Source organism: Elephantulus edwardii, unplaced genomic scaffold (genome assembly GCF_000299155.1).
Source record: "Elephantulus edwardii isolate Elephantulus edwardi_28Jun2011 unplaced genomic scaffold, EleEdw1.0 scaffold00127, whole genome shotgun sequence".
NCBI lineage: Eukaryota > Metazoa > Chordata > Mammalia > Macroscelidea > Macroscelididae > Elephantulus > Elephantulus edwardii.
The window spans coordinates 8,742,677-8,754,789 of record NW_006399877.1 but is presented as its reverse complement, the minus strand read 5'-3'; the positions used below and the strand labels follow the sequence as shown (position 1 = coordinate 8,754,789).

At 54.1% G+C, this 12,113-nt stretch overlaps 1 protein-coding gene across 1 annotated transcript; it reads left to right on the top strand.

Moving 5' to 3' along the window:
• The first annotated feature begins 48 nt into the window (after nt 1-48).
• B3GNT7 (UDP-GlcNAc:betaGal beta-1,3-N-acetylglucosaminyltransferase 7) lies at nt 49-3,197 on the top strand. The gene is made up of 2 exons (XM_006893480.1): nt 49-59; nt 2,021-3,197. The coding sequence occupies exons 1-2, from the start codon at nt 49-51 to the stop codon at nt 3,195-3,197; spliced, it is 1,188 nt and encodes a 395-aa protein (XP_006893542.1).
• Nucleotides 3,198-12,113: the final 8,916 nt, after the last annotated feature.

Sequence of the window (12,113 nt, the reverse complement as noted above, 5' to 3'; positions counted from 1 at the left end):
GCGTCCCCGGAGCTGCCCCGCGCCCGCTCGCCGCCCCGCGGGGCCGCCATGTCGCTCTGGTGAGTAGGGGACCCCGGGGCGGAGGCCCCGCGCTGTCTCTCCAGCCGCAGCCGGAGCGCACGCGGCGCCGGACCTGGCTGTGCGCCGGGGCTTCCCGGCCTCAGTTTCCCGGGGGGCGTCCCGAGATGCCCGCGCGCCCGGCGGTGGCACCGAGGACCGTGGACTCGGGCCCGGACGCACGGACCCCACTCTCCGAACCTCACCCCGAGACACCCAGATCCTCCTCGGGACCCCGGGGCTGGGGACGCGGGAGGTGCCCCCTAGTTCTACCGACCCGGGCGCTCCGACCCCCGAGGGCCACCCGGCGCTCCTAGGGACCCCGGCCCCCCCACTCTCCTGCCCCCAGAGGAAGCCGCGGCCCGACCCCCGCCCAGCGCTCTCCTCTGCCTCCCCTCGTCCTTCCGCTAACGGGCAGGACAGACAGGTGACCGGGCGGAGGGGCCGCGCTACATCCCGGGGGTGGACCTCCTTGGTCCCTGAACGCGCCGGGCCTTGAGGGGCTTCGCTAAGCCCTAGACCCCGAGCGCCCCGCTCTCCTCCCTGGAAGGGTCCCGCCGTGAGTCACACCCCCTGCGCGCACCTGAGATGACCAGGTCTTCCCCTCCCCGGACACCGGAAACCTTGGGGCCCAGCCTCGCCAGTGGGGCTCAGCCGTACCCCAGCCTGGATGGCTGGACTGAGCTCTCGGACAGCCCGCTTTCCTTGTCTCCTTCCACCGCGCAGCAGCCCTGGAGGTTGAGCGCCTCCCTGCCCTCCGGCGTCTCGCAGGCCACCATCTTCTGGCCTTCCTTTCATGGAAGCCCTGAACCCCAAGTCTGCAGAAAGGACCCCAGGCAACTCCAAGCCCAATAAGTCAGCTGAGGTCAGGGAGCTGGAGGCCAGTGAGGACTCTGATTTCTGCTTCTGGAATTGGCGTTTGGGGGTCACCCGGGCAAGAGTGCCCCTGGACAGTTGGGGGCAGCGTGTGTTTTCTGGGAGGAGGGACAGAGGTCATGCTAGGGGAGGCTGATCCACACCTCTGTGATTATCCCTGAGGACTGACCCATTGTTGAGTCCTTCAGCCCCTGTGGAAGGAGCTCTGGTGGTTCAGTGTAGTGGGTGATGCGTATATAGCTGCTAACCGAAAGGTCTGCTGTTCGAATCCAGCAGGTGCTCTGCAGAGAAGGGTGGGTGGGCAGGCTCCACCAATGTTTACAGCCAGGAAGACCCGATGGACCATGGCTGAGTCAGAACCGTCTGGGCAGCAGCCGCTTTAGAGGTTTGGGTGTGGGCCTCGGAGAGGGGTTCCGGGGTTCCTGTTGTAGAGCACTGTTGAGTCGGAGCTGACCTGTCGTTGACTCTTCAGCGGGTTCTCGGAGTCAGTAAATTGCACAGGAGGCAGTTAGCCACTTTCTCCTGTGGAGCAGCTGGTGGGTCTGAGCCACACAATTCCTTACCACTGGGGTCCTCAGTCCTGGTTCAGAAGAGTACACAGGCCCGAGGAGCCCTTGCTGGGGAGAGTGGATTTTGCACAGAGAAGTGAAAGCAAGTTGGGGTGCCAGGCTCCGTGAGGAATGGTGGAGATCACCAGTAGGAAGGTGTCCCATGGTAACAGTGTCCCCTGGCCACCTGGCCCTGCAGGCAGCCCCCTACTCCAAGGTGGCCTTTTCCAATTTGGGGAAGAAAACCCTGCAGCTTGGAGAGGTTAAGTGTCATTCACTCCAAGTCACTCAGCTTCTAAGTGGCAGGATCAGGTTTGAACCCCAGCCGCCTGAATCCTCAGACTGCCTGCTTAAGCTGTGTGCTGTGCGGCCGCTTGGCCCTGGGGGAGGGATGCTGTGGTCCAGGAATCAAGACCCTCCTGCAGTCAGGAGCCCCTGAGCGTGGGTGTGTGCCAGGGTCCACGTGGGTGCCAGCGTGGGTGCCTAGGGCTGGCGGGAGAGTCCGGGTTCGATCTTCACTTCTCTCCTCTGCCTCCCAGGAAGAGAACGGTCTACAGGAGTGTGTGCCTGTCCCTGGCCCTGCTGGTGGCTGTCACAGTGTTTCAGCGCAGCCTCACCCCCGGCCAGTTTCTGCAGGCGCACCCACCCCGGGCACTGGAGCAGAGTGGGCGCCTCGTGAATCCCAACAGCTTCTGGAAGAGCCCCAAGGAAGAGGCCCTTCCGACCCCCACCAGCCTGCAGGAGCTGCAGGCCTGGGACGTGACCACTACCAACTGCTCAGCCAATGTCAACCTGACCCACCAGACCTGGTTCCAGAGCCTGGAGCCCCACTTCCGGCAGTTCCTGCTCTACCGTCACTGCCGATACTTCCCCATGCTGTTGAGCCACCCGGAGAAGTGCCAGGGCGACGTGTACCTGCTGGTGGTCGTCAAGTCGGTCATCACACAGCACGACCGCCGCGAGGCCATCCGGCAGACCTGGGGCCGCGAGCAGGAGGCGGTGGCCGGGGGCCGCGGCGCCGTGCGGACGCTGTTCCTGCTGGGCACGGCCTCCAAGCAGGAGGAGCGTGCCCACTACCAGCAGCTCCTGGCCTACGAGGACCGGCTGTACGGCGACATCCTGCAGTGGGACTTCCTGGACAGCTTCTTCAACCTGACCCTCAAGGAGATCCACTTCCTCAAGTGGCTGGACATCTTCTGCCCCCACGTCCGCTTCGTCTTCAAAGGGGATGACGACGTCTTTGTCAACCCCGCCAACCTGCTAGAGTTCCTGGCTGACCAGCAGCCCCACGAGGACCTGTTTGTGGGGGACGTCCTGCAGCACGCACGGCCCATCCGCAAGAAGGACAACAAATACTACATCCCCAGCGCCCTCTATGCCAAGGCCACCTACCCGCCCTACGCCGGCGGCGGCGGCTTCCTCATGGCCGGCGGCCTGGCCCGCCGCCTCTACCGTGCCTGCGACACCCTAGAGCTGTACCCCATTGACGACGTCTTCCTGGGCATGTGCCTGGAGGTGCTGGACGTGCGGCCGGTGGCCCACGAGGGCTTCAAGACCTTCGGCATCTCCAGGAACCGCAACAGCCGCATGAACAAGGAGCCCTGCTTCTTCCGTTCCATGCTGGTGGTGCACAAGCTGCTGCCCGCCGAGCTGCTGGCCATGTGGGGGCTGGTGCACGGCAACCTCACCTGCTCGCGCAAACTCCAGGTGCTCTGAGCCCCAGGTGCTCTGAGCCCCGCCGGCCCGAGGGGCCCCCGCCGGCCCGAGGGGCCCGCACCTGCGCACTGGGCCCAGGCCCGTGAGGTGGTGGGTCTGCTGGCCAGCCTGGGAGGTGGTGGGGCACAGGTGCAGACACTTGTGGAAAGTGAGGCTGAGCCCGGACCCAACCCAGACTGCAAGGAGGACCTTAGTGAGGGGGCAGCCCCTCTCCTGGGCTCTCTGACCTCGTGCTCAGGTCTCTGGCCTGGGCCTGACCCCATGCCTCCTCTCCAAGAGTTTCCTTCTCCCAGGGATAACTCAGTCTCCACGCGGGGCCCAGGCTCAGCCCTGTGCAGGATCACAGGCCCCTAGAACCCATGTCCCCAGGTCCCGGGCACACTTGTCTCTGCTCCTGGCTATGAGCTCAGAAGTTCGCCTATCTCCAGAAGGCATGACAGCCTCTCTGACTACCTCAGACCCTCGGGCCGTCTGCACCCTGCCCTTCCACACCCTGACGCCGGGCAGAAGAGCCGAGCTCTGACTCCCGAAGCCCAGGACCCCATCTCCCAGTCCATCTGCGTCCTCTCAGGCCCAGTGCCCTGGCTGCAAACTCTCTGGTTTGGCCTGGAAGTAGACAGCTGGACTCACTGTGAAGTTTTATTTATAAAACATTTGGAAGAAGAAGGTTCCAGGCCACAGGAGGTGGTGGCCATCTCCCTCGCTGACCAGCCCCACGGTACCCCCTGTCCACTCACCCCTCCAGAGCACTCCCCTGCCTGCACCCCCACTTCTCCAGGGCCCAGGTATACCAGCATTTGCCTTAAAAGGGATGACGTGGCCTGTGAAGGCCCCCCCCCCAGCCAGGCCGGGGTTCATGGGGGTGGGTGCAGAAGAAAGCCACCTCCTACCTCACTGTAGGGTCACCTGGTGAAGACCTTGGGAACCTCTATTTCTCAATAAAAGGGGACTGTTTTTTTCTGGTGGATACAGGTTTCTCTGTCTCCCAAATGAGGTCCCACACCTGAAGAGCCCCCTTGTTCCTGGCTAGGGGTGCCCAAGAAGCCGGTAAGGAGGGCTTCTGACAAGGCTCTCTCTCTGTGTCTCACTGTCGCGGGATAACTGACTCCCGTTTTCTGAGCTGTGAGTCATGTGGAAAGGGATTGATTGCCCGGCTTCCTCCCAGACTCCCTGGTGGATTCGAACCAGCAGAGGGGGCACTGCCTACAGGTTAGTAACACAGCTCCCTGCAGGGCAAGGTCCTAGGGAGATAGTCAAGTGGAGGCCACAGGCCAGGGCAAGGGAGGTTCCCTGTGACTTCTCCCCCCGGTGGACAGCTGTCCCCTGGACCTCCCCAGCATCCCACAGGGCCCACGGTGATGGGAGGGGACCACGCATCCTCATGTCACAGGTACGACCTAGGTCATACCAGACTCCCTGGTGGGGTGAATTCTGACTCAACTGACTCTCAGATCAGACCAGACCCCCAGAAGGTTCCCAAAAGGCTATGAATCTTGAGTGCCACGTTCTCCCACAAAGCGGCTTGCAGATTCAGACTCCCAACACTTTAGTGAGCATCCTAACACTTTAACCACTGCTCCACCAGCACCGTTTGGGTTCACGGGAAGAGGTACTTGTGGTTGATGGGATGTGATGTGGCTGGTCCAGGGCTGGGAGGGGAGCGCCCTCTGCTGGGCACCGTGGTCTGAGCAGCTCACCTCCAGGTAGATGTGGACAGTTACCCCAGAGCCTATGCCCAGGGCGTACCCCGCAGTGAGTCAGACTCCCCCAGAGCTGCCGGCATGTGCCCTGCGCCCCTCCCCGGGTGAGGAATGGGAGTGGCGGGGTTCTTACGAAAAGATTTATTTGCTCTCCAGACAAAACGCCTTGAGATTCACTGCTTGGACCCACGCCCTCTGAGCAGGGGAGGGAAAGAGGACAAAGCTGGTGCTTATTTTACCCTCAGTTAGCAGCTCAGAACCACCAGTTGCTGTGCGGGAGACAGATGTAAACTCCCATCAAGACTCCCGCCGTGGGAACCCCAGGGAGCCGTTCCACTCTGTCCCATAGGGTCGCCGAGGGTCAGAATCCACTCCAGCAGCAGCTTGGGTTTGGTTTCACTTTTAGTGTAAAATGACCAGGTGAGCACCCTTCCAATGCAGGGGGCCCATGACTTCAGAAGTCACCAGTCCCTGGACTCAGGTGGAGCTGGCCGGTCCTGGCTCCCAGGAGCCTGACACTGGCTGCAGGTCGTGGACAGGACAGAGAATGGGACCTCTGCTCCCTGAGCTGTGTGGACAGGGACAGGGAATGTTTTGTACAAAGGGTCAAGAGAGGGAGTTAGTAGAATTGAAAGGAGTGTTGGAGGCTTGAGGGACAGAATGTGTACTAGTCATTGAGGCAGCAGGGGGTGTCTCCATTGGTCTAAATGGAGAAATGTGTTTCCTCCACCCCACCCCCCATCCCAGGCAGCCTTGGGGCAGAAGAGGTGGGGACGGCTGAGATGGCCGAGAGGGATGGGGGGTGGCAGGACGCACAGAGTTGGGGAGGAGGCAGCTGGCGGTGAACCTTGAGAGAGGAATACATGCTTAGCTGGGTGGAAGAGACAAAGCAGCCTGATATGACAGAGGGCAGTGGACAGGGCTCAGCCAGCCGTCCTGGTGAGGAGCAGGTGGCCAGGCCTTGCTGCATTTGGACCTGACTGCCCGCTCTGTCAGGCATCACAGCTTGGAGCACAGTAAGATCAGATGCCCTCCCCCCCAAATCCATATCCACCCTCAGCTCCACCTCCACCAGGAGAAGAAAGCCAGGCCTGGGGCCGGGCAGCGTGACCATGTCAGGCTGGGGCCATGGCCCAGGCTCTCCACCACTGCCACTGGCTCCTTCGCAGGAGAGACACTTCTGGAAAGAGGTTGGTGGCTGCCCACTCTGAGCCAACCTGTCCCAAGAATGTCCTCACCCAGTGAGCGCCACCCTCAGCAGGTCTGGCCTTTCCATCGGCTGGCCCTGGTGACCTGGTTCCAGCCTCGGGCCTGGCTGCCTCTGAAGATGGCCTTGACCTTTCAGAGGTCCATCTCAGATCATCATGGGCAAGAGTAAAGTCATCTGGAATTGCAAAGATGAGAAAGTTCTAGGATTAGAGTTCACCATCTTCCGGTTGTTCCCATTTTATGGAGCACAGAGGCCGTGCCTGGCACTGCCGAGCAGCTAACATGCACAGCCTGCCTCCCACACTGGTACGAATAAGGTGGCGTTCCAGATGTTCTCACTGATTACCGCAGTCCCCCATCTACCATTATTGGTGGAAACTCTGGTCTGGGAACACCTAAATTATCTAGGAAACGTTGAGGGTGTCTTGTCAGGTGCCTTCGAGTCGAGTATGACCCATATTGACCCTGTGAACAGATCTGAATCCTGTCCTGTCCTGTGCCATCCTCCCAGTTTCTGACACACTCAGGCCTGTTGCTGCAGTCACAGTGTCACCCAGCTGAGGGTCTTCCCTTCGCCGACCCTCCACCTTTCCAAGCACGATGCCCCTCTCCAAGGGATAGCCTCTCCTAGCAACAGACCCAAAGAATGTGAGACGAGGCTTCGTTATCTTTGCCTCCAAGAAGCACTCTGGCTGCACTTTCTCCAAGATGTATTTGTTCTTTTGGCATTCCTTGAGATATGCCGTGCTCTTTTCTAACATCATGGTTCAAAGGCACCAACTCATTTTTTGTCATATATAACCAACAAGATAAGGAAGGCTAAAAATCAGGGGCCAATAGAAGGCCAAGTTCAAACAAAGTGATTAAGACCAGACCCTACCCAGTGAACAGAGGACATTGGGCCTAAGCATGTCTGAGGTGCGTAGTAAAGGCTGCCCCCTGCCCCGAAGCAACCTAATTAGCATTTTAGGCACGTGAGAAGCTCATCATGGGACCGGTGATGTTAAGAAGGACAGACCCAAGTAAAAACTGTCCACCAAACTCTGAACATTCTCAACATTACTCCATGGTTCCAAGTTCAAGTCCCAACGCACGTCCAAATGAGGAAGCGACCCCAATGGCATGGAGTCGTAGCCACTTCTTTACTTTCAGAGAAGGGCCTGTCCGTCTCTGTCACTTATATTTTCTAATAAAATGTTCTTTCCTTCCACCTCCACTCCTGCCTCATGCCTTACCTCTCTCTGCTGTGTGCTCTAACGGGCTCAGCCCACACCAACACTGTTGTGAGCAAGATGAAAGCCAAACCAGGCCGACGCCAGGGAATTCAGCCACCACCACGCTTCCAGTCTCCTTCCATTCAGTTCAGTCCTTTATCCAGTCAAGGGGGACCGGAACCAAGGCATTTAGCCCACAACACTCTAAAAAATGAACTCTTTTTCAGACCAAAGTCAAAGTCATTGCCATCAAGTTGGAACCAACCCATAGCTGACCTTCCACAGTGTTCTTGAAGCTGTAAATGTCAGGGAAGGCAACTGCCCAGCCTTCTCCCACGGATTTAACGGTGGATTGGAACCACCAGACTGGAACCCTTTGGATTAGCAGCTGACCTCACAGTGGATTACATCACCAGAGCTCCCTTGTCCAGAGTGGTACTTAAAATACTGAGGAGGAAAAGAGTTGTGTTTCAGTGAAGAACTGGGCATTGTTTACTACACACACCCCCCACATGCACACCCACACACACACACCAGGACTGCAGATCAGATTATTTGATTGTAAGTCTTCGTAAACTGCAGGTCTTGGTGGCTATACACTCTATCTGGTCCCTCAAAGTTCCAGTGGACGCCTCTCCCCCTGAGGAAAAACCAGTTTTGCTCAATTTGCAATTCAATTCCTTTGCTCCTGTTAAACCCATGCTCCCAATGCGACCTATGGCCCTGGAAGCATCCACTCACCTATTTGCATCATCCCTGTGAAATAAACCTGTTCCTTCTCATGTGTCTGTTGTGAATGTACCTTTCTCTGAAAATTATTTTTTAAACTTTGTCTTAATTGTTTTTATTGTCAAAAGAATGCAGGTAGAATGTATCTCTGCAGGTATTGATAACACAAAACTTGATTGTTGGGATAAATGAAGGGCCTTCAAAGTAACATCAAATATAAAGTCTAATCCTTTGGGGTCTTAATTGGACACGATGCAGAAGATTTGTCAATGAAGAGTAGTGTGGTATCAGAATCAGAGGGAGATTCATCAATAACCTGTGTTATGCAGAAGACACACCCTTGTTTGCTGAAAGTGAGAAGGACTTTTAGCACTTGTTGCAGAGGATCAAAGAATATAGCCTTCAATATTGATTGCATCTCAGTGTCAGGAAGATAAAGATTCTTACCACTAGACCGACAGGCAACACCATGATGGCTGGAGAAAAAATTAAAACTGTCAACAACTTCATCTTACTTAGATCTATAATTAAAACCCTTGGTAGCAGCAGTCAGGAAATCAGGTGACACATTTGCACTGGGAAAATCTACAGTTAGGGACCTCTCCAAATTATTGAGGAGTAATGATGTCAGTTTGAGGACTAAGGTGCATCTGATCCAGACCATGGTCATTCTGATCACTTCTATGCATCTGAGAGCTGGACAATGAATAGGGATGACAGAAGAAGAATTGATGCCCTTGAGCTGTGGTGTTGGAGAAGAGCACTGAACATCCCATGGATGGCCAAAAGAACAAATACGTCCTGGAGAGAGTGCAGCTGGAGTGTTCTTTGGAGGCAGAGATGATGAGGCTTTGCCTCATGTACTTTGGGTATATTGCTAGGGGGTGCTATTCCTTGGAGAGGGACATGATACTCAGAAAGGTGAAGGGTCAGTAAAGGAGAAAGGACACTCTCGACCAAGTGGATTGACACGGTGACTGCTGCAATGGGCTCTAGTGGATCAGGTGTGAGAATGGCGCAGAGCAGGGTTGAGACCTGCTGTTCACAGGGTCACTTGACTCAACAGCACCTAATCACAACAAAAATCCTCCAATGGGGTTGCTTAGTGCTCTGACAGATATGAGCCCCCAGAGAATTCCCTCAGATGCACTGACCCCAAATCTGGGGGCCCCCCCACCCTGCCCACAGTTGGGTTCATTGACATGACAGGATCACCTTGCTCTTTGTCTGTGAGGCTGAGAAGACCGACTGGAATTCCTTCTTCTGTCTCCAAGTTCTGATGTTTCTGGCTTCTCCCAGCAGGTCACTCTGTCCCCACTGACATGAAAGGAGACGTTGGGTGGATGTGGGCGCCTGAGGGTGGGTCACTGGGGACCGAGAGTCCTAGGAACTGGCCTTCAACTTCACTGTCTGGGGCTGGTAAGGAGGCGAAGATGGGAGAGAAGAGGGTGTGGGCTCAGTGTGTTGGGCACAAGGGGATGCTGGCTGTCTGAATCTGTGCCCAGAGAGTGACCGCTTTGGGTCAGCCCCTTGGCGCTGGTCCTAGGAGCATAGTGTCAGCAAGAAAGGACTGAGGGCTGGGCGGGTAGAGAAGTGCAGCAATGAATGAGTGGAAATCCAAATTCTCTGTAAATGTTCATTAAAATTATTTTTAAAAATTCAATAAAATAATTTTTAAAAAAAAAGGACTGGGCAAGGGGCAGGCAGAGACTAGCTCCTGCCCTGAGCAATCCTACCAGAGGGTAGAGATCGCCCCCTGCTGACCACAGTGGGACATGGCGATGATGTCAGGGGACAGGCGTCTGGAGAGGGCTGTGTGGAACCTGTCTTCTGTGCTTAGTTGTTGCCCTACTCAGGCATGAGAACCTCAGAAGCTGGTTGGAGAATAAGAATAGTTATCTATGCAGATGACACAACCTTGCTTACCAAAACCGAGGAGGACCTGAGACATTTGCTGCAAAATGTCAAAGACTGCAGCCTTCAATATGTATTAAAGCTCAACATCAAGAAAAAAAAGATTCTCACCGCTGGGCTGATTGGCAACATCATGACAGATGGTGAAGAGATTGAGATTAACAGCTTCAGTTTTCTTGGCTCCACAGTCAACACTCTTGGTACCAACAACCAGGAAATCTAAAGACTAATTACAGTGGGGAAGTCTGCTTTCAAGGACCTCTTCAGAATAATAAAGAGCAACAATGTCAGTCTGGACACTAAGGTGCGCCTGATTCAGGCCATGGTCTTCACAATTACTCTATGCATCAGAAATCTGGACAATGCTGAAGGATGATAGAAAGATAATTGATGCTAGGAGAACTAGCAGCTTTAACCTGGAGAAGTATGCTCCTTGGAGGCAAGGATTCTGAAGCTCTGTCTGACATACTTTGGGCATGTTGCAAAGAAGGACCAGCCCTTGGAGAGGGACATCATGCTTGGAAGGGTGGAGGGACAGAGAAAGAGAGGAAGAGCTTGGATGAGATGGATTGACTCAGTGACTAGGGTACTGGGGGTGGGTGTGTCAAAGACACTGAGGTTTACTGAAGATAGAGCTGTTGTACATAGGGTCACTATGAGTCACAAGTGACTGGACAGCACATAACAACAAAAAACCCATCAGGATTCAAGAAGTTTTTCCTTTTCTTTCAGCTTAGCTGTGTACTCTTTTTGTCAGGTGCCATCGAGTCAAGTACAACTCATAGCAACCCAGTGAACAGCAGGTCTGAACCTTGTCTGTCCTCATCATCTATGACACACTTGAGCCTACTGCTTCATTCACTGTATTAATCATCTCGTTAAAGGTATTCCGCCCTTTCACCTACCTTCCACCTTTCCAGGCATAATGTTCCTTTTCAAAGAATAGCTGCTTCTAACAATATGCTTCTAACAATATGCCCCAAAGTATAGGAGACAAGCTTTTTCATGTTTGCCTCCAAGGAGCATTCTGGGTGCACTTTCAAGACATACCTGTTTGTTCTTTTGGCAGTCCTTGGGATATTCAGAACTCTAACACCACAGCTCAAAAGCATGCATTATCCTCTTTTCATCTGTATTCACTGTCCAGCTTTCTGGTGCCAAGTAAATTATTTAAAAGACCATCCTGAATTAGATGCACCTTAGTCTTCAAACTGCCATCAGTAATGCAGAGAGTCCCTGATGACTGGTACCAAGGGTATTGATTGTGTTGCCTACAGATCCAGTGGTGAGAATTTTTATTTTATTGATGTTGAAATAGAAACCACATTGAAGGCTGTAGTCTTTGATCTTCTGCAGCAAGCACTTCAAGTCCCCCTCACTTTCAGCCAAGTAAGGTTGTGTCATCTGCGTAATACATGTTGTTGATGAGTCTTCCTCCAATCCTGATGTCACATTGTTCTTCACAGAGCTCAGTTTCTTGAATGATTTGTTCCGCTTACAGATTGAATGGGTGTGAAAAAAAAAGGACAAAACTCTAATGTACACCTTTCTTAATTATATATTTTGCAATGTTTCCTTGATTTGTTTGGACAACAGATTCTTGGTCTAAGTATGGCTGGGCACAAGCGTGATCAAGTGTTCTGGAATTTCCATTCTTCTCAATGTTAGCCATAACTTGTTATGATCCACACAGTCAAATGGCTTTGCAGGCCATTGAAGTACAAATAGACATTCTTCTTGTAGTCTCTGCTTTCAGTCATGATCCATCCGACATCAGAAATTATATCCCTGGTGCCTCTTCTTTCTTTTTCCCCCCATACACATATGGCAGTGAGTACTATCAAACTCCAGTCACAGAGGCGAGCTCTCCTCGTGTTAGCGAAATCCTGCCAGTCATATGGACACTTCTGACACTCAGAACCCGGTGCCTCTTCTGAACTCAGTTTTAACATCTGGCAGTTCTCTGTCAATGTTTTTGGATGATCTTCAGCAATATTTTGCTTGCGTCTGAAATGAATTCTATTGTTTGATAATTTCCACATTCTTTTGGGTAACTTTTCATGGAAATAAGAACAATATGGACCTCTTCTAGCCAGGCAGCTGTCCACCAAATTTTCTGGCATAGACTAAGGAGCACTAATGTCCAGGGC